General features: G+C 38.6%; 1 protein-coding gene across 1 annotated transcript; it reads left to right on the top strand.

The window, feature by feature from the left end:
• The first annotated feature begins 13,465 nt into the window (after positions 1-13,465).
• Positions 13,466-21,253, top strand: LOC139220201 (glucagon receptor-like). Its single transcript, XM_070852271.1, has 12 exons — positions 13,466-13,580; positions 13,705-13,815; positions 14,390-14,511; positions 15,821-15,927; positions 16,437-16,593; positions 16,716-16,875; positions 19,184-19,244; positions 19,343-19,412; positions 19,563-19,654; positions 19,857-19,995; positions 20,146-20,187; positions 21,035-21,253. Exons 1-12 carry the CDS (start codon positions 13,466-13,468, stop codon positions 21,104-21,106), a joined length of 1,248 nt encoding a protein of 415 aa, XP_070708372.1. The 3' UTR covers positions 21,107-21,253.
• Positions 21,254-21,477: the final 224 nt, after the last annotated feature.

The raw sequence follows: 21,477 nt of genomic DNA on the forward strand, positions 1-21,477 counted from the left end.
AGTGGAAATTACACTGGCAGCAGTCTGTGTGTAATACTGAAGCAAGACTGGATAACGTCCAGTTAAGAAACAAATTACCAGCATTGAAAAAAAACATACAATTACAGTAGAACAAGCAACACGTAAAAAGGAGGAAAAAATGTAAGAGGAGACATGTATACATATAAATGAAATCTAACGTTTGCAACAGTGATCACAAGGATATGTGAGTGTGGAACATCACAAATGGGACTGTTTCAAATACTGTCATGCACAAGGGACATAAAAGACATTTAACCTCAGCTGGGATGATGACAAACTTTGTCGAGAAGTGATTTGCAGATTTATAGAAAAACATTTTCCTTATTGGCAAGTTTATAATGAAGATCATCAATATGAATCACATTTGCTGTTCTCTCAGCCATTGTTGGAACGTGGCGCTAGGCTTGGATTTCCATTGTTGTAGAATTAGACACATCGCCAGCAGACAGCAGAGTGAGATGGCCTGAGCAAAGTGATTTTCTATGACAGAGTTCACAGGTAACCCAAATATGGCCCAAAATAAGAAAGGGATCTGCTGCTGTTGTTGTTGTTGTACTATAAACCTTTGATACATACTGTAGCTGAATATAGAGACCAGAAGGAATGGAGCTTGGGGCATCACCCCAGCTGATGGGCAAGCATACCTGTAGCTAGTTTGCACATGGAGCCTTGATTTTGTGTAGTGGAGTCTGTACAATGATGAATTTTATAATATGATGTGTCATAGGAGAGAATGGCTTACAAAAAAACGGACTCTAGATTTATTGTGGATGCTGATTGGACCGTTCTCTCAACTGGCCGAGTGCTTTTGACAGTGCCAAGACCTGTGAAGTGAAAGTGGCCTGAAGTAGGGGTGATGCAAATAACAAATTGATTATGTAAAGAATTAGTACATTTCTATTTTTCAATGTGTTAAAACACAATTCCACTTGGTGCTTCATTACAACCACACAGGAGGTGACGGATGATAACTTGGGGAGATCCCACACCACGGTGATTCAGCCCTCCATCCACAGTGTTGGACTTTCTTTTCTCTCTCTTGTCCCTTCTGCAATGACAGACTGGTTTAAAGCTTGTGTTCGGTTTGCTGTAGCTTTAAATTATTCTAAGTATTATGCACCAACTATTCCTTTGGAAAAGGAAATGCAATACTCTTGTGTGATTGCTAGTGCACCAAAAGAGCAGCATGCATTGCAAAATACTTTTTAGCACTGTGTTTTGATTTGCTTCTACCTCCAACGTTTTTATATGGATTTATATGTATGCAACATATGCTGCACTATAAATAAACAATGACAAATATACATACACAAATCATTGTCTAAACATAGTTACAAAAACAAGCTTAAAAACAAGGCCTTTATGTAACAACAGAGGAATAAAAGATTTAACAAAGAATAGTACAATAAAAATAAGTAAAAGTAGATCAAACTAAATCATTATGAAGAGGCTTTTATAGAAAAATATGTTTTCCAATGAGATTTAAGAAGACAGTAAACAGCCTGATGTGGTCCGGTAAACGAGATGCCCGAATTGCAAAAGCCTGGTCCTTTTGTCTTTGTTCCTAATTTTGACATAGGAAGCAACATGAGGGTCCTGAGCTGAGGATCTTTATTTTCGTACAGGCTCATAGGGGACGAGCAAGTTAGAAAAAATAACTGGGTCACAGACCCTGCAGAGTTTTAGAAGTCATTAATAAACTCACTTCTAAAAAGGGCAACCAGTGAAGGAAGGCAAGGATTGGACAAGTTAATGGCCTTCTGACTAAGACCAGAAATATCGGAAAAACAACTACTTTCTCAGATTTTTTTCCAAAGACTTCAGTCAAATTTAATGGTGTTTTTCAGCAAAAGGAGTTTGTTTGGAAATTATTTCGTTGTTACTGCCAGCTCAGTTCTACAGGGACCCCCAGAAGCATCCGAGTGAGATTGTCTTACATGGCTGGGTTATCAGAAAAAGTAGCCAGAGTTTCACAAATCACGAGGAGTCACTCAAACCATTAAACCGTAAAGACAAGATCCTCTGGAGAGCTAAACTTAAGCGGTGTTTGATACCACTGATGCAGCTGAGTGGAATACTGTATTTCTGAAACAACAAGAAACCCAGACAGGAGACTGACTGAACAACAGAAACAACTTCAGCTGTCTTTGAATGCTAGACACACAGGTCACTGGGATCAGTCAATGCTAAGAGCCAACAGAGCATGTATCCATTTGTTTCTCATTGGTAGTCAAAAACAGAGGCTATGGGAGACTCCCTGGTTAACTTTCAACATGTTTAACACCCAAATGCTTTTCTGTCAAATGAAATTAAAAAACACTTTTTTAAAGGATGGCCCTGAGGTTCAAAACATTTCAGAAAGAACAGCGTTCCAGATGATAGAAAAAGTGGTGCAGCGCTTCTTGTTTGTGATTGGACCCTGTCCTCTGAAATGTTGTGTTCTGAGCCTCTGGGCCACCGTAGTTTTTTAAACGTTTGGCTTTGTACTTGACTTAGTAGCATGTTTTGTTCCCCTGGCTGCATAGCTTGTGTACAGATCATACGGACTGTGGTTTGACTTTTGATCATACATACAAATTAAACAGCCCCAACACACGCACTTCTACACCCAATCAGTCTTTGAATTTCAGGTTTCAGACAAAAAAAAAACCCTGCATACACTAATTTCCACACATTAATGTCTTTGACTGGTGGATGTACAGGGACAGATAGAGACAGATGATTAGAGAAACATAGATATTCATTAATGGCTGTGGGAGAGGAGATCAGGCTTGCGCATGTGCACACAATGTCGCATTGATTGAGATTTATAAACCAATCGTACACGCTGCTAAATATAAATCAGAGGCAGAGCATTTAAATGCATATTTCAGGCCTTGTTCATCAACCACAGGGGTACCATTTTGCTCCCAGCAACAATTAGGTGGAAGATTTTTACCATTTTGTAAGCATTCAAAACAAATAGCTGGTTTTTGGTTTTGTTGCATTTGTCATTTTGAATTCTCACTCTTTTCTCACTGTATATCATTTGCATATCTATCATTGAATACATTTACTACCTTCAGATTGCTTTGACCTTTCCATGATTGGAGCAGCAGCCTGAATTCTCAATGACATTTGTTTGTCAACTCATTGAATACAAAGTTTTAAAGAATTATTTGTGATAAAAGGCACTTTAGCTGCATAATGCCATAATGTACTTTACTGAGCAAGGTGTATAAGTCAGTTCATTATCCTATTCATCATTAACTATCCAATACAATTTATTTAAATAAGCTTTATTTATCAACTTTTTTATCGAAGTTGCAATAAGAAACATTCACTTTGCTTCGCCACACTATTACCTCCCCCAGTCTTAACAAAGTAAATCTCCTCATATTAGTTATAAAAAGAGATTTTACAATCTGAAAGAAAGTTCATGATCACCAGTGGTGTGTTCATGAATAATTATGAAGCCACCATACAAAAGAAAAGAAAAAGGAGATGAAGCCCATCAGCTTCACGCATGAAACACCTTTACTTTAATGGGAACATGGGATTGTGTGCTGCTTTTACACAGCAGGGGATGGAGACTTTTCAGGACACATGGAGCAAAGACAGACACAAGCAGAATTCAGACTATATCAGGAATAAAAAGAAGCGCTTACATTACTTTGAATTATGTCCGCACCGCAAGAGGTAAACGTGAATTCAGGGAAAATTGCTCTTAACAAACATACATTACAATAGAACCATATGATGATATTATTATTATTATCCATCCATCGTCTATACTTCTTATCCTTAAGGGTCATGACACTGGGTGAGAGGCGGGTACACCCTGGACTGGTCGCCAGTCAATCACTCAGCCAACACATAGAGACAAACAACCATTCACACTCACACTCAAACGTACGGGCAATATAGAGTCACCAGTTAACCTAACTTTCATGTCTTTGGACTGTGGGAGAAAACCCACGCAAACACGGGCAGAACATGCAAACCAGAACAGAAAGGCCCCAGGTTCAAACCTGGATTTGAACCTGGGTAGTAGTATTGCAGTAGTATTACGATTGTTGTTGTTATTGTCATCATCTACCTGCAGTCTTTGTGGTATTTTTCCTGCAAGACTTTCAGGAGGCGGCTGTCCCTGAACTCACACCATGTATGAGCTTCTCATACAGCACACAGAACATCTGGCTTTTTGCCAGGACTATCTTCATGTTCCTGGTGATAAGTATAGTCTCTTTGTTAATGGTCTTATCATTCACAGTTGAAGAGATTATGTGTGATTTCATACAGCTGTCACAATGCCTGTCAATTCTAAGTTTTCATCTTCCCTGTTCTCTTCCCTGACATGTACTTACTCTTGTGTCATTTCAAATCCTGCCAGTCCCAGCTGCCCTGCAGTAACCCCTATTACTGCCATCCCCTGTTCCCTGGCCTTCCCTGTCTACAAGTGCACCTGTTCCCACTTCCGTTGTCAGCCCCTTCATGAAGCCAAGGCATACTTTACCATGGCAGCATCTTAGCCAGAGATTTCAGCCAGCTTGGTTCCCTGTGGATGTGGTGCAATAAATACAAAAAAGATCACTTACCTGGTCAGAGGCAAAAAAGGGCCCCATCTGAGGTCTATCTGTGCACATGCCTGACAAGCTTAATGCTTTACAGGAGCTACACCAGATGTCTGTAAGCACTTTTGCAAAACACCTGCATAATTATAATCTAATCTGTTCAAATACGTTGTAAACAACAGCGTGGGTGACTACAGTCTGGCTGTACGCAACAGGTCTAAGTCTCCAGTTAAAGGAAGCGCAGCAGCTCTCTCCTTCAGATGAAGCATCGATTTCCAAGCACCAGGGGGTTGGCAATCTTAGCGGATGTAATGTTGCATTGGGTAGGCTCTATTGGAAGTATGGTTTGTGATATATTGTCAGCGAGGCACACTGTTGTAACAAGGGATATTGATGACAAGGACTAAAGGACGGACCTGCCGAGGGAGGAATGATATTTTCCTGCTGTTCACAACATACATCCATGACCTATAACTAAGGAAGATCCGTGCATGCACCCAAAGTTTCTGAGGCAGAATGAGAGTGGCATGCTGTGACTCTGATTATGCTCCAGCAGGGTGTTCATATGTAAGAATATCTTCTTGTGATGTACTGCAGGTAGAGGAACACCATGAAATCATCACAGAGTTTATTTTTATTTATCTATTTATTTTCGATAGTGCAAAGTTTCAAAGAGTGTTCAAACTTGTAAGTGCTGTATCTATTTGAGCTCCCAGACTGTTAGACTCTTGGGCTTAATGCATGGTAGTGGATTTGTTCTCAGTTTTGTCCTATAATCAACACATATGAATTCACACCTACATCCATATCAATGCAGCCCATCAATGAAAACACTAATGCGGTACTCTTTCAGGCCTTTTCTATGCTGATCTATATTTTAAGCTCATGATCATGTGGAAAATTCTAACTTCCTGCAGTGACGGCATTGTACTTGCAAGGCTCTAAGTGCTGTAACAATGTTCAAAGGAGGAGATTAAAGGAGGTGATTAAAGGAGCAACCATGTCTGGCCAAACATTACCATCTGCAATCAACGTTTGCTTTTATATGTTTGCTTCTTTTTCTCCCAGTGTCACAGCTCTCCTGTATTCATAGCCGCCGTACCACTCCCCCTTAAGTATTTAAGCATTTTTTACCTTTTGCAGATAGCAATAGCAGACAGATTGAAGGGCCCTGGTATTTTCTTGTTTGTGCAATGATGAAATAGATGATTAAAAGACTACAACATATACACAATATAAAAATTGTGTGATAGTAGAATTCTACCAAAACTAATCTGGTTAGCACAACATGAACAACTTTAATTCCACTGAATTTTACACTGTCTTCAACTTGATGTCTTGTGCCCATGGGTTTCTGTCTCAACTGTAGGGTGAGAGACATTCAACGACTGCTCTCTATTTTGACAGCTATGTTAGCAGTACCAAACCCATATGTACAGTATGTATTACACCAGCCCCTAAAGACTTGAGACGTGGTTTCACGTGGTTTCTTGCTGCACTTACAGTGCTGACACACAGCAGGTCCAATATGAAAACCTTTAACATCAAACCATAAATATAGTTTAAAGCCTTTACTTCTGCGACAACAGCAGCTCAAAGGCTGTAGTGAAACAGCTGATGAATATTTTCAAATGAACAGATCATTGAAACATTGAGAAGTAGCTAATAGAAGTTGCATAAAATAGACCAAACACAGCTGATTCCAGTCTCACAGTTCTTTCAATCGCTTGGCAATACAGAACAACACAGAGATAAAATAGTGTCTGGACGAGGAAGAATAGACATAAGATGAGATGTGAATGAGAATATGAGGCCAAATACTGAGGATTACGTTGGCAAGAACAGGACTATACATTTTTGTGTTTTTTCCCGTCTGTGCCTTCTTTACTGTATTTGTGTACTTTATCTTCATACATCTGGAACCAAAGGCCATGTTTATTGGATTTTTTTGTAGATCACTGGCAGCAATTTCGTGTTGCTTATAAAGCTTTTGCTGCAGCAATTCCGTCACTTACTGTTTTAACTCGATCACTTTTAGAGGTAAAGGGTAAAGGAGAGTGACATATTGAAAACAATGATTTTTTGTTGCAGGTACAACTGAAAGATGAGCAGTAATGCAGTTTTTGTGATGCCATCAGCTGTTAGTATTTTGAAAGTCATTGTGGCATGTTTGACGACGTGCACATGTTTTGAAAGAATGATTTGATTTTGGGGTTTGTGGTTTTGAGCAGAAAATGAATGACTTGTGGGACATTGATGTGTCACTCCGTTAAGAGTTTAGACAAAGTATCTTAACTGTATAGGTAAACATTTGTTAGCAATTACAAAAAAATGTACAGTTTTTAACGTTGCTTCTTCACAAAGAGTGATTACATTGGGATTCTAACAACCCAATTTGACAACAAAACTTCCCAAACCATCTTTGCAGTATAATTTATTTCTTCACTGTGCATAGATGCTCCCTACAAATTTTGTTCGCTAAAATGTGACTAACTCTATTTTGTATATGAAAATGGCACGTGGAGTTTCCCAGAGGTCTTTGGGTCTCTCTCTTTCAACTTCTACTTATATTAAACCAAATTATGCAAACTGAGAACAATTTATATGATAATACTGGCACAACTTTAAACACACTGTCTGTAATATGAAATGTCGGCCTTACACTGGGTGTTGAGCAGGAAACACACTTCTTTGAGCTTTTTGACAACAGCTGCTTCCTGCTGCTGAAAAACAACCTCCATGAGAGTGGTGGGATTAAACCAAAACAGTTAGGTTGCCTTTCAGAAAACTAAAGCAATTACCTGAAAGATGCTAAACCACACCAAGAGCAGAGGAAAAGAGTTTGGTCATGATTACGTGTGGGCTCATCACTCAGGCTTTTTGCATTGTCATTTCATCAATTGTTGATATAAAATGTTCAAGCAAAGACACAAGACTGAAAGCAGCAAAATGTAAACCAGAAACATTTGATTCAGACTTAATTAAAATTAATTAAATAACAAATTCAGCTCTTGATATGCAATTTTACTTAATCCTTAGTAGTTAATCCTTAGTAGTTCCTCTAGTCTGTGTAGACATTGAGGACATTTGAACAAAGACATCTCTGCCAATAAATGCATTTCACCTATAGACAGGAAAATAAGAATAGCCCTTTCAATTTCCGTCTACACTACATATAATTTCTGTCAAAGATTGACGTGAGTTTACAGGTGTGATAGTGAAATGGCTTCCCCACTCAACAAGAATGTATGTTCTGCTGCTGTCAAGCATCAATCCTGGCTCTGATCAGACCTGCCACTTCATTCTCTCTTCTCATTCATCCAGCATCTGTTTTTCCCCACCTATGGCCTCCAAGACCAGCCCCATGCAACACAAATTATCATGCCCCTGAATTCCTCGCCATGCACTTGAGCAATGAGAAAGCTGTTATTAATATGCAGAGAGGACAGCCAGGCCCACTTTCAGCTTTCCAATCTACAAAGACAATAAATTAAGTTCAACAATAGTCAGGCCCCGACACGTGATGAAACAGGCTGCAGGAGAGCAGATACGAATAGCAAAACATCCTCGGGTACGGTGATGAGATGCACCTCTGACCTGTTTTGCTAATTTGCTAAACCATTGGAGTCAGCGAGTAGAATGGTATTTTAAATGTTTCATTTAGCTGCTGGGTCTCCTACAGAGAATCACTAACCAAGACATATCCCACTAAATCAGAAAAATACTAAAAGTTTGCCTTTTGATTCCTGCTTAATCAGAATTCAGAAATAGAAATCTTATGGTAACGGTAATAAAGTGCTGTGCTTTCGCTTGATTTTATCAACTAAATGACACTGAGCCACTTTTTAATGAGTTCTCCTGTTTGCTGTGTGAGCAGAGGGCTAGCATCACAGCCATCCTTGATACTGGAATGATATAACCACTGTAACCTCTGTAACACCCCAAATGCGTGTGAATGAATATGCACTGACAAAGTCACACCATCTCCAGTTTTCACCATCTGGACATACTTTCGACATAAATGTGCTTTACGTGCTTTGTAGGATAATAATCAATGGTGGAAAATAGTACATTTATTTATACATTTAAATATTACAGTACATTAATTGGTAGTGGTTTTGATCATCTTCTGCAGTTTACACACATACATGTGGAGAACATCCTTTTTCATGCAAAAACAATCCTTGCTTCAAACCTTACAGATGCTTAAAAACACCTTAATTCACTTGTAATAACTTTGACGTCTGTACTGTTGGTTGGACAAAACAAGCATCATGAAGGTGTCACTTTGGGCTCTGAGAACTTGTTAATAAATTCCAGTATTTTCAGAATTTTTGCAGAATATTAACCCATACTGAAAACAATAATTAGTCCCATACAAAATAGTTCAACAAAGTAACTATTTAATCATACAAAATAGACTACAGCCGTAAAATCCTGCTTTTACCTTTATGCAGGAGTAATAATAATCTTATGATACATATAACAGTATATAAGTCACAAGGGCCATTTTTCTACATTGAGTACTTTCACTTATAATAACACATTTCCCTGATTATGCTTAGACGCATTCACTTAAGTAAGATTGACAATGCAGGACTTTTACTTATAATAGTGTTTTTACAGTGTGGCATTAGTCCTTTTACTGAAATAAATGGTCTGAATACTTCTTATAGAGGACTTTTGCTCATTTACACGTTGATGAATTAAGTGCTTGCTTCTTTTTTTTCTTCCAAGATAATCATAGATTAATCATAGACTACATAATAATTTCTACGCAGACATCTTGTCAAGTGCCCTTGATTTAAAAGCCTGTGAATGGAAAAAAAAAGTTGTGACTGATTGTGGCATTAATGGCCATACCCCTTCATGGTGCTATGTGTCCTGTAAATGTTACAGGTCGTGCGTTCAGAAGCAGCATTTTTCTGTGCCTGTGCTTGAATGGAAAAAGGAAAAATGTTAAATGACATATGCTTTTTCGTGCAATTAATCTTAATATTAATTTAATGCAATTAATAAACGCTACAATAGACTGTCAGCAACAACAAGTTACTTGTTTAGAAATGCACCCAATATTGGACAATTGGAGACACCAGGGGGCTGAGAGGCGCTTGTGTTGCATCACTGGCAGATAAGCTGCTGTGTGCAGGTTTCCTGTAGGTGCAGTCACACACAGGACGGAGCGTCCGCACACTGCATCTCTGAGAGCAGCAGCCTCCTCTCTGAGGGACCATTAATCTGTAAGTGACATCCCAGTCTTTTCTTTTTTGTGTGTGTTGTTTTATGTAGAAGATGTTCCAAAATTAAGAATTTGGAAGGTTGTTTTTTTTTTTTTTTTTCCAAAAAAACGAACGGCACATTTCAAGGGAGATTCTCTAAGTGAGAAAAATAAACTTATTACTGAACAATATTACAGGGTTTTTATTTTTTTGCATGCGCGTAAGTATCGTTTTTCCTCAGGATGGTCGCTGAAAAATGATCTTTATCTGTGTTTTGTGTCTATTTTTAACTGAAATAACCATGATTGTGTGGATAAAGACTTGAGCAATAATACATATATATGTATATAAAAAGTAATAATAGAGTATATTTTGTGCAGAATTGAAGGGATGCACTGTGTTGTGTGTTTTTAACGGTGACTGTATCAGGTGCCGTTAAAAGCACCGTGAGTTGTAAATGAGGTCTGGTCCATACGCGTAATGTTGCTGCTGCTGTGAGATAAACTTGTTGTAGGGGCTTTCATACACCGTTCAACTGCTTATGGCTGCTGTAGATGCTCTGCAAAGCTATTACTGTTCTGCTCAACAGTGTTGTTTGCTTTAATATTCACTGTATGATGGCTCAGTCTGCTGCCATCACATAGAAGGAAGTTTGGTTTTCAGACTTGTGAACAGTGACAGCACAAGGAGGGCTCAGCTTACCTTAGATTGATGATGCACTTTGATCTGTTACATCTACCTCTTTTTGATATAACATGTGCTTTTGTGGTGTCAGATGCTGTTGGCCAGCTTTTGATTGGCCACTGTAAATAATTCTATGTCTTTCTGAGCTATGAGTCATGTTAGTGTTCTTGGGTTGTCTTTTGTGTGTGTGTACCTGAACTGATCACATGCATTCATATTTGCTCTCCACTGCTTCAAAAAGAAAGTATTTTGAATTGAACTGAATTATATCAACTGCAAAAGATGATTATTATTATTACCATTATTGAGGGGGAAAAAAGTCCTGAGGTGACATAAGTGCTACCTTTCAAATACAGCCCTGCCACTTCTAAGGCACAAAAGTAAATTTGAAAAGTCAGTTTAAAATGTCTCCCTGCACCATTTTACCTTGCCTTACAAAGAAACTTTATCAGCCCTAAAATACCTGTGCCGTCTGGATTGCACTACATGAAGGGGAGAAGGAAATAAACACATAACAGCTGCTATTACAGCTGTCAGTAAGGTCAGCTCGGATACAGGCTCACACTTGAAAATCAACCCCGCTGTTGAAATTTCCGTTAGCTAAGGAGGGTGGAAAAGAAGGCGGCATAAAGCTTTCGAACTGCCATCATGACAAGTGGTTCTACAGAAAAGTGTTGTAGATAATTTAATGTTAATTGCCACTCATACACATTTTTTCTGCCCAGAATAAAAGACATTGTGCTTCTTGCTGTTATGTCAAACAGACTTGGGAAAAGCTCCACAGGCAGACTGTCAAATGCCACCTAGCAGGAGAGAGGAATCAGAACTGTGTTTTGGCATTGTGTTGATACACAGCAGGCGGCTGTGCTGAGCCTGAGGTGGGACCCCGACAGGTGGAAGAAACACGGCCCCTCTGAGCTGATTTTTGCAAATATATGCTATAGCACTGCCTTAGGTTCACCCATGGGAGGTGACACAGCATCACATCAGACCACGCTGCCAACTTAAAATATATGTCAAAACAATATCACAGTTTTTGACAACTCGGACAAAGCGAAGAAACATTTTTTCAAAGTCCTCGGGGTAATTCACATTATTCACACTGCCTTGTGGCCATGGAGTATTTGTATTGACACAAAACCAGAAACTAGATATAGCCTTTTGTGCGATTATAATAATCTCCTCCCTCACAGGAATAGGCTCAAAATAATTATCATTTATATGTTTTAAAAATATTCAAATTTTTAAACTGTTTTGAGTTTTACCTCAGCTGGTCTCGTGTATAGTTATGCACAGCATTATTATCTGCCCCTTCCAGGCGGCTCCCCCCCTGCAGGAGGGATTTGGCCACGTGAGGACACACTGTAGCAAGACCCACTGAACTTTTTTTAACTCTTCTGTTTCTTTAATGTCTCTATAATGGTCGCATTTCAAGGAGGAGTGCCTGTCTTCTCTATCATTGACATCAGAATGAAATATTCTTGATAACCGGGTCAGGTTAAAAGAAACTGTATAGACCCCACCAGAATTCATCCACACTGATAATTAACCTCAGAGACCAGAGCCATTAAATTTGATTACATCTTGCACTGCAGTTGGCAAACATACATCCAAGGAAGAGAGCCTATGGAGTGCACCTGTGAAAATAATGTGTAGGTGATAATGATGATATTAATATAGATTTGAGAACTCACACTGAGCTCAGCTGTTGATGTGCACTGTTGTCCCACAACAGTGCACCAAGGTGTGGAGAAGCTACTTAGAGTTGCTAAAATGAATGAATGAATAAATGTAATTGATGGTTGTGATTAAGGTTTATCTTAAATTTTACATTGATTTCTTGTATACTAATTGCAAAACAACTTACTGTTTACAATTAGCGTGTAGCTCATAGTTAAAGTACACAACATCCAGTGTGTGTTAATTATTTACTACCATTGGGAGTCACTACAGGATCTTATGCAGGGGACCCAAGCTGGTTCTCAGTTCTGAACATCCCCATCCCTGATGTGGCACTGAGACCAGTGTGCACATGTGGGCATGACAGAAGGGGAAAAAGAGGGAAATGGGAATTGGGTCAGAGTAAGAAAGAAAGTTAAAGGCTTTTAAAGATGCGTGCTATTAGAGAACTTTAATGAAACCCAGAAACATTACAGACTCACAGTTCATTTAGCTCTCCTTGGTTTAAATAGCTCAATGGCTCTGGTCTAGAATCGGAAACCCATTTGAGACGCTGGTGATAACAGACCATTTGAAAATGATTGACCATTGGTCAACAGGCACTAATTTCTCTTGAAAAGTATTCCCTTGGGATGGATATGCAAATAGTACTACTTTTACTCTAAATCAGCTGAAGCTTTTATAAGTCCAAAGGCTCATGCTCAACTCAACACTTAGTCAGCCTCTGTTAGCACTTACACTTGTTCTCTTTTCTTTCATCTCTCAGTCCTTCTTATAAATGCAGTACTGCGTCTCAAACTGTTAATAGTTAGTTTTGGTAAAGGTACAATATTAACCATTTCGAATGATTTTCAAAATAACCCGAATGTAGAATTTTTTATCTTTAGAAATTTACTCCAAGAAGTCTTGGATTTCTTAAGTATTTCTAAGCAGATCTATCTATCTATCTATCTATCTATCTATCTATCTATCTATCTATCTATCTATCTATCTATCTATCTATCTGTCTATCTATCGATCTATCTATCTATCTATCTATCTATCTATCTATCTATCTATCTATCTATCTATCTATCTATCTATCTATCTATCTATCTGTCTATCTATCGATCTATCTATCTATCTATCTATCTATCTATCTATCTATCTATCTATCTATCTATCTATCTATCTATCCTGTGCTTGCTTAATGTTACACTTATGTAGAATGGCCATTCTATCGTCTTGACTTTGTTTAAACCTCACTTCAGCTTCTTCATCTATCTATCTATTTATTCATTTATTCATTTATTCATTCATTTGTTGTAAATGTCCTTGCAGTTTGAGATGGCCAGTGGGAAAGTCTTAGAGGAGACTTATTGGAAGTGGATCCAGTATAAAGACGACTGCGTCAGAACGATAGAAAATGAGCCGCTCCTTCAAGGTAAACTTCATTCATTTAGTATTACGTCACCATACAATAGATACGATACAATAAAAGATGATCTGTATTTTCTTTTCATTGAGGAACACATATCTTTTCAGTCTCTCACTGTTTGCCTTTCTAGTGGGCTTGTTCTGTAACAGGACATTTGACAGATACGCCTGCTGGCCAGATACTCCTGCCGGCTCTATGATCAACATCTCATGCCCTTTCTACCTGCCATGGCATGACAAAGGTACTGAAATATAAATATAATCCTGTCAGTTTCCATTTGAGTATGTTTTTTTGTGGCTGTTGGTTGGGCTGTTGTTAGGGGAGGAATCTGTACAAAACAAATGGAAACGGAAACGGAAACATGCAGTGGATGCTCAAGTCCCTCAGAGTTTTACATTAATTCCCACACTACTGGCACAAAAAATGAGAGTTAAGTGCGGTGTGTAGGCGTCTCTTAAAGAAATAGTTCTGACATTTTGGGAAATACACTTGCTGAAAGTTAGTTGAGAAGATTGACATAACTGTTAAGCAAGAAAGCAAATAAGCCCAGTTTTGAGAAATGTCAAAATATTCCATTAAGCACTTTAGAATCCATTTTAATATTACACACAGTTATGAAGCCTGATTTCTTATGTGTGTGTGTATACGTGTGCATGTGTTAATTGTGCCTCAGTGTATGCAGGTGTGTTTGTGATTCCTTTCACGATGGAATAATAACCCGTCTTCTGCCAAGTATATGCTGCAATCAGCTTTAATGCCCCGTGACCCCAATTAGGAATAAGCAGGTAATAACTCGAGGGCTGTCTCTCCTCCAGTGTCCCAGGGTTTTGTGCGCCGGCGGTGTGGCTCTGACGGCCTCTGGGAAAGAGAGGACAGCGGCCAGGTGTGGAGAGACATGACCGAGTGTGAGGAGGAAAAAGAGGTTACATCTCAGGAGGTACAGTTGTCAAAATGTGTCCTGTTCCTGTAGATTTGTTTCACTTGCAAGAACTTCTTATTGCTCAAACATCTGTATTGTATGTGTTATATCTATTGAGGAGGATGGGTTTCTTCTGTTTGCTTTCCCTGCACTGCTGAAACTGAGGGTCTATTTTGTCAGACCCAGGCCTTCGTGTAGACATCCAATACAAAATAACAAATGCTGAAGGTGCTCAGGGTTTGAAAGATACATGAGACAACTATAAATGCTCTTATCTCCAAACTGCAGGTGTAAAAAAAAAACCTCATTTTTAGGCGTCACAACAGTAATTTAGTGTCACCGCTGTCATCAGTATGCAGGCAGATGTTTTCAGAGCTCTAAAATCACATTACACCGCTATCTGCCAGTACCAAACTCTGGACAAAATTAGCTATTAGCTGGTGGACATAATTGAGCATTTAATAGCTAACAGCCATATTTTGCCCCCAGGAGTTGGCACCAGAGCTGTTTACTACAGTTTTATCTCATGTAGACTATTAGAACTCTCTCTGTACTTGCTTCAGTCAAAAATCAATCTCTTTTCTCCAGCCTGTTTAAAATGCTGCAGCTACTGGCACTAAACATAGAGACCATATTAGTCCAGTCCTTGTACAATCTTTATGAGCCTATAGTGGATTTAGATAGATAGATAGATAGATAGATAGATAGATAGATAGATAGATAGATAGATAGATAGATAGATAGATAGATAGATAGATAGATAGATAGATAGATAGATAGATAGATAGATAGATAGATAGATTTAGATATTCATAACAACTGTACATTTTGCAATAAAAGCAACACAAAGATGTAGGTATGGACACTGAGGGTCATGGCAGCCAAATAGATACTTAATATTTCTGAATTTTGCAGAAAACTGATTTTATGACTTTTTTCCCTGTGTAGTTTTTTCATGGGCACTTAACTAAATACAATAACCAAATAAAAGGAGCATTTTCAATTCAGGGTCAAATTTCACCCTGTTGCCTTCATGCTAGAATGACAACCAATGCATCTACAGAACGGCAAGATCTCCAGCTTTCCATTGGTTGATTTCTCTTTTTATTAGCACATCATCTCACAGAGATATTGCTGGACAGTCACTTCTGTCATTCAAGCATGAAACTCACACCTCCTTATGATATGTAGTACAAAATGTGTTGTCTGGCATTCCTTGCTCTTGTATTGTGTTCAGAGTTGTTAAGGTTATATTGAGGTTATATTAGCGAAGTGATTTGTGAGGTTTGACTTCCAAAAAAGGACTGGTGTGGACTTGTCTTCACAGCTGTGGTTCAAACAACTGATGGTGAGCTTCAGGATGCTGTACACCGTCGGCTATTCCTTGTCCCTCTTCACACTCATAATGGCTCTTATCATTCTTCTGAGCTTTAGGTAAGCTTTAGGTAAGCTCTCTGTCCTGCTGCTCAAAAGATGATTGTAAGGACCACTAAGAGTCTGCTTGACTTCTTTCCTTGGTTCCTCTTCTTTAACAAATACTATGAGAAATGCAAATGCAGGTAGATGAACACATAAAGCACTAAATTCATTCTATATGCAAATCAGCCACCACGACCCCAAAATTGTCAAGCTCTTCAGCAACCATAACAATCAACTACTAATGTGCACACACTATGCATTATGTAAGCCAATGTTGAATGGAATCAACAGATCTCAATTTTGCAGTATATGGGACTAATTTTCTTACTTTTAGTGTGCACAGCGATGGAACAGAAAAGTGATTAGAGGGTGATCAAACATCAGCAAAATAAATCTAAAAAGTTAAAAAGGGAATTATGAGAAAGGAACCGACAAAATAAAGATCAAAGATGCTAGAATAAATACATAGTAATAGCCCTTCTATACAAATTTCAAATGTCTGGTACTTTTATATCCCCTGTCAGGAAACTGCGTTGCACCAGGAACTACATTCATGCTAATCTCTTCCTGTCCCTCATCTTGCGAGCTGTATCGGTCATTGTTAAGGACACCATGCTGGAACGCCACTGGGGACGAGAAATCATGAAACAGACCGACGTGAGAGACATGCTCAGTCACCAGGTAGGCCTTGAAATACTGAGGATGGTTTACTGTTGTTCATTTGTTGTAAATCTCCTTTAAACATTATCAGTATATGCAACATTGATGAAGTTAACACCTTGTGCAATGTGCATTTCCTCTAGGCTGCTATTGGCTGCAGGGTAGCACAGGTGATGATGCAGTACTGTGTCCTGGCCAATCACTATTGGTTCTTTGGAGAGGCAATTTATTTACACTCTGTGCTTATTGCCTCAGTGTTCATAGACAACAACAAATACTTACCTTACATCTGTCTTGGCTGGGGTAAGTTCCATTTCTTTATGTCCAAATGACCATACAGTTTTTTCAGGGACTGATTACATAGATTTATGGCTGACTACTCTGTTTTGCTATCGTTTAAAATCGAATTCCACTTTAGACCAAATAGCACCTCACCAAATAGATACAGAACAGCTCCCATTCAAAAAACAGGCCAAACAACAGTAGAAACTTCTTGCTGACACACCTCTGCCCCTCTCTAGTGCACCTACTTATAACTGCCATCTAATCTCACAGCAGAGCATGCCCTGTGCTGTGCAACAGCTGTGAAGTGTATATGGATGCCATGGAAACACCGACTCCGCCTGTTATTTTTATAGCTTAACATAAGCATGATTGCCTCTGCAATAAAATCAGCCACACCACAAACCCTCCCCCATTATTATTGAGCCTTCTGTTGATAAATGTGAAGATTTTTTTTATCATTTTCCTCTACTAAGGTTGAAGTTGTTAGGAATGCAATTATTCCTCCTTATCAAGATGACATTCGCTGTTGCTTCCCACTAGAACAGAGGTCTGCAACCTTTACTATCAAAAGAGCCATTTTTGCCCCCTCTCCCACCAAATAACATTCATCTGGAGCTGCAAAACCTATTTGACTCTTAAAATGAAGATAACACCGTGTATTAAGTTTTATATATAGTTATACTAAATATAAAAGAATTATAGTTCGTTGCATATATGAAGTTATAGAACTACAGAAAGAAATCTGTTGACATTTTATCGTTATAACAAAGGAAAACACCAAACTCTGAGGAGGAGGAAAGAAAACACCGGCATGTAAAGCCCTACTTTGAAATAAAACACAGAGCCATGCTGGTCCATTTGAGTCTTCGCCAAAATAAGAGCTGTTCCCTTTGATAGAAGCTAAAGGGAGCCAATGTAGAGGCGCTGAAGAGCCTCCAGAGCCGCGGGTTGCTGACCTCTGCACTAGAATTTAAGTATCTAACCAATGCCATTACTAAAATGAAATAATTTTCCTGTTCACTGGATATTCTTCTACCTCATTTCTTTAAAGGAATATTTCATTCAGTTTGTCCTAGCCATTATCAGTTCCTCACATTTAACCGGTGAAGTGCCTAATTATTTTCAATCCACTACAAAAATTGTTCTTGGGAGCTCATTGATCACACGAATGGCAAAGGTCTCTTTGATAAATTGATAAACAGTCATGTTTTAGGGGGGGTCATGGCACTACAGCACTTCTTAATTATATTAGTTTAGCAGCTGACAATGGCCAAACATCAGTTGATGTTTTTTGCTTTTAAATTTCACTGCAGGTTTTGATACAGTTGACAGTGTGATTTAATTGAAGCACTGGGCTTTGCATATCAGGTACATTTTTATACTGGTTTTATTCCTATCTTTCAAATAGAGGCATGTATAGGACATGTTCACGTGGAACAGAACAATTCAGTATCTAAACGCAGTTCAGACAACTGCAGAGGAACATTTGCAATTATACCTCACCTTACACTTTCATCACATAACTTCAATCAGCATTCCTCAAATTTTGCATCAAAGGTCCCCTTTTTCCAAGCAGTAAACAAAATTTCTTCCCCAAGAGTTTGTTTATCAGGGACTAAGCCTAAAATAAAAAGCACTTTAACTTAATCACATTCTCATAAACACACTTAAAGAAGGTCTCTTTCTCTTGCCTGCACATAATGCACAAGTCGGTTAAAGCGCTATTATTATGTTTAGCACAAATGCTTTTTTCAGCCAATTACATTGCAACAATTTGAGGCGAGGTTTAACAGTTTGTTTGTGATTCAGCACATGCTGCTTCCCAACGCTCGCAAGAGAAATCCTCATGTAAGTCTTCTCCAGAGGTATTAACTTTTAGTATAGAAGACTCGGGGGATCCCTCAACTAAAAGCTCATATAATTAAGATAAAAACTTTTCCACATTGGTCAGTAGATAGAGGGAGATAGACAAACACGCACTCTGAGACAACCTTATAAAGTTTTTCATCTGTAAGTATTAGAAGAAATGTTTATATAGGATATCATACCTGGCAACTAGTTTTTCAAACAGAATATAGGTCTAATACCAAGAGAGTCCATTTCATCCAAATATATTCTAACCTAACACCACACCATAATTATATTTCTAACAGTGGAACTTTTTGTAGTCTTTTTCAACACTATAACTGTTGCTGAGTATGAATACTGACGGCTGTGTGACTGAGCGATTCTCAATATTCTTCCATTCCTCCTGTTATTTAGTTCTTAATCTTGTTTTTAATTACACCCACAGCACTGAGTCTTTTTCTACCTGTTTTCTTATCAGGAACTCCACTTTTATTTGTGGCTCCCTGGGTAGTGATGAAGGTACTAAAAGAAAACAAAGAGTAAGTGCATGTGCATGTGTGTGCTGTGTCTTCATGTGTCTCACGTGTGAACTCACACTAATCCAGACTGTGGAGTAACATCTGCCTTATCTTCTCAGGTGCTGGGCTGTCAACGAGAACATGAACTACTGGTGGATCATTCGTTTCCCAATTCTTTTTGCTTCACTTGTAAGGATGACTTATGCAAATAGTCTGCTTAGTGTTCAGTTGCATAACATGTGCATGTGTCGTCAGCTTACATTTTTGACTCCACTATATAATATACGATATATTTACGGCAGGATACAGCAATTCATTTATTGATTTTCTGATCAACAGATCAATTTTCTAATTTTCATGAAGATCCTGAAAGTCATTCTTTCCAAATTGCGAGCCAGCAACCAGACTGGATACCCTGATTACAAACTGCGGCAAGTTGTCTCATCATATTTTCAATGATGATAAATTTGATTTGTTCAACTCTTCTGTCTATTTTTTCTAGCCGTGGCCATGAATCTGGATGTCACAGGAAAACAGTAGCAGGAACAAAGATGTAGCCAGAAAAATCAATAATGACCAACCAAAAAAAAAATGTTATGATAAATTGCTCTGCTGTTTGATTTGTCCTGTTAGGCTTGCCAAGGCAACCCTTACCCTCATCCCTCTGTTTGGGGTTCATGAGATCATATTCATCTTTGCTACAGATGAGCAGACAGCAGGCATTCTGCGCTACATTAAAGTCTTCTTCACCCTTTTTCTCAATTCATTTCAGGTAGGTTCAGTTGAACCAGAGAGTGGGTGACTGCTTGCCATTGCTGATATGTCTGATCCTGTAAAACAATCTGTGTGTTCCCATATAGCAAATGCAGTACAGGCTGCTTAAACTAAAGAGGACTTTTCTTAAACTGTGGCCTCTCTGCAGGGCTTTCTGGTAGCTGTGCTCTACTGCTATACCAATAAAGAGGTTTGTTGTTTTTTTTCTCATTTTCTCATTCAGTTTTTTTTACCCTACACAGAGGGTACTGAGTAGCCATATAGAATAGAATAGTTCCTTTATTAATCCCTCACAGGAAATTGCTTTGTTATGGCAGTAATACAGACAGACACCCCACAAGACAACAAACAGCCACCACAAGACAACCAACACTTAAGGCACAAAAACAATAGTAAAAAAGGAAAAAAATATATGAAAAATATAAAATATGTACAATCTAAAATAGAATAATTTAACATAAGACTAGTATACAATATAAAAAATAAAAAATATCTTGTGCAAATACCAGAATTCAAGTACGATGTGCAAAAACTGGCTGGGGGAGAAAAGAGGAGGAAAAAAGAGGAAGAGAAATATAAACATATACAATAGAACATACTATGCACAGCATATAATATGTACTAGCCACAGTATCTGACAGACAACAGACATGCATTCATATGAATGCAAACATTGTTAAATCATGTTAAAACTATCCTAATAATCCTGGTCATGGGGTGATCTATATTCATTTTCCTAAGGAACCCATTTAAGGCTGCCATTTGACTTGCAGATGGACAAATAATTTAAGGATGTATTGGAATAAAAAGCCAGAAATTCTTATTTTTGTCATCCATTTTTTTTCCAAGGGTCCTTTGTCCCTTTCTGTTGCTCTGTTTGCTGCTTTTTTAGATTAGCTGATTGATCTGATCAGTACTATAGTCAATAACTTCTCAGTTTTCCATTCAGTTTTCAAGCATCAGGCTTGAAAGTGTCAAAACAGGTACACAAAATGCCATATTAACTCTGAAATTGTTAATTTTTACTCTGGGTGCAGGTGAGGACAGAGCTGAAGAGGAAGTTACACACCTGGAGGATAGAGGCTGAGATTGTATGCTGTGGACGGTGACTAGCCGTACTTGACTCTCGAGAGGCCACAGTGCCAGAGCGCAACAGATCCTCTGCCACAACGATGAGAGCAGTGCCGGATGGATCACCCACCCCAGAGAGTTCACTGATTTTTAGACGTCAAGTTCAGCCAGATTCCCCACAGCCTGATGTGTCTTTGCTGCACTGTCCATCTGTGGTGAATAGAGACAACAAACTGCAGCGTGGGGATCAGGATGACACTGAACAATCACCTGTGGCAATGCAGGTGTCCTTCGTCATTCATCTTCATGACCCTGTGGAGCTAGTCCCACATGCTGTAAACATAGACTCGGACTGAATACATTCTTGCATTCACTGTGCATTTTTAATTTATTTGTAGATTGTTGTGAA

Source organism: Pempheris klunzingeri, chromosome 20, assembly GCF_042242105.1.
Source record: "Pempheris klunzingeri isolate RE-2024b chromosome 20, fPemKlu1.hap1, whole genome shotgun sequence".
NCBI classification, from domain to species: domain Eukaryota; kingdom Metazoa; phylum Chordata; class Actinopteri; order Acropomatiformes; family Pempheridae; genus Pempheris; species Pempheris klunzingeri.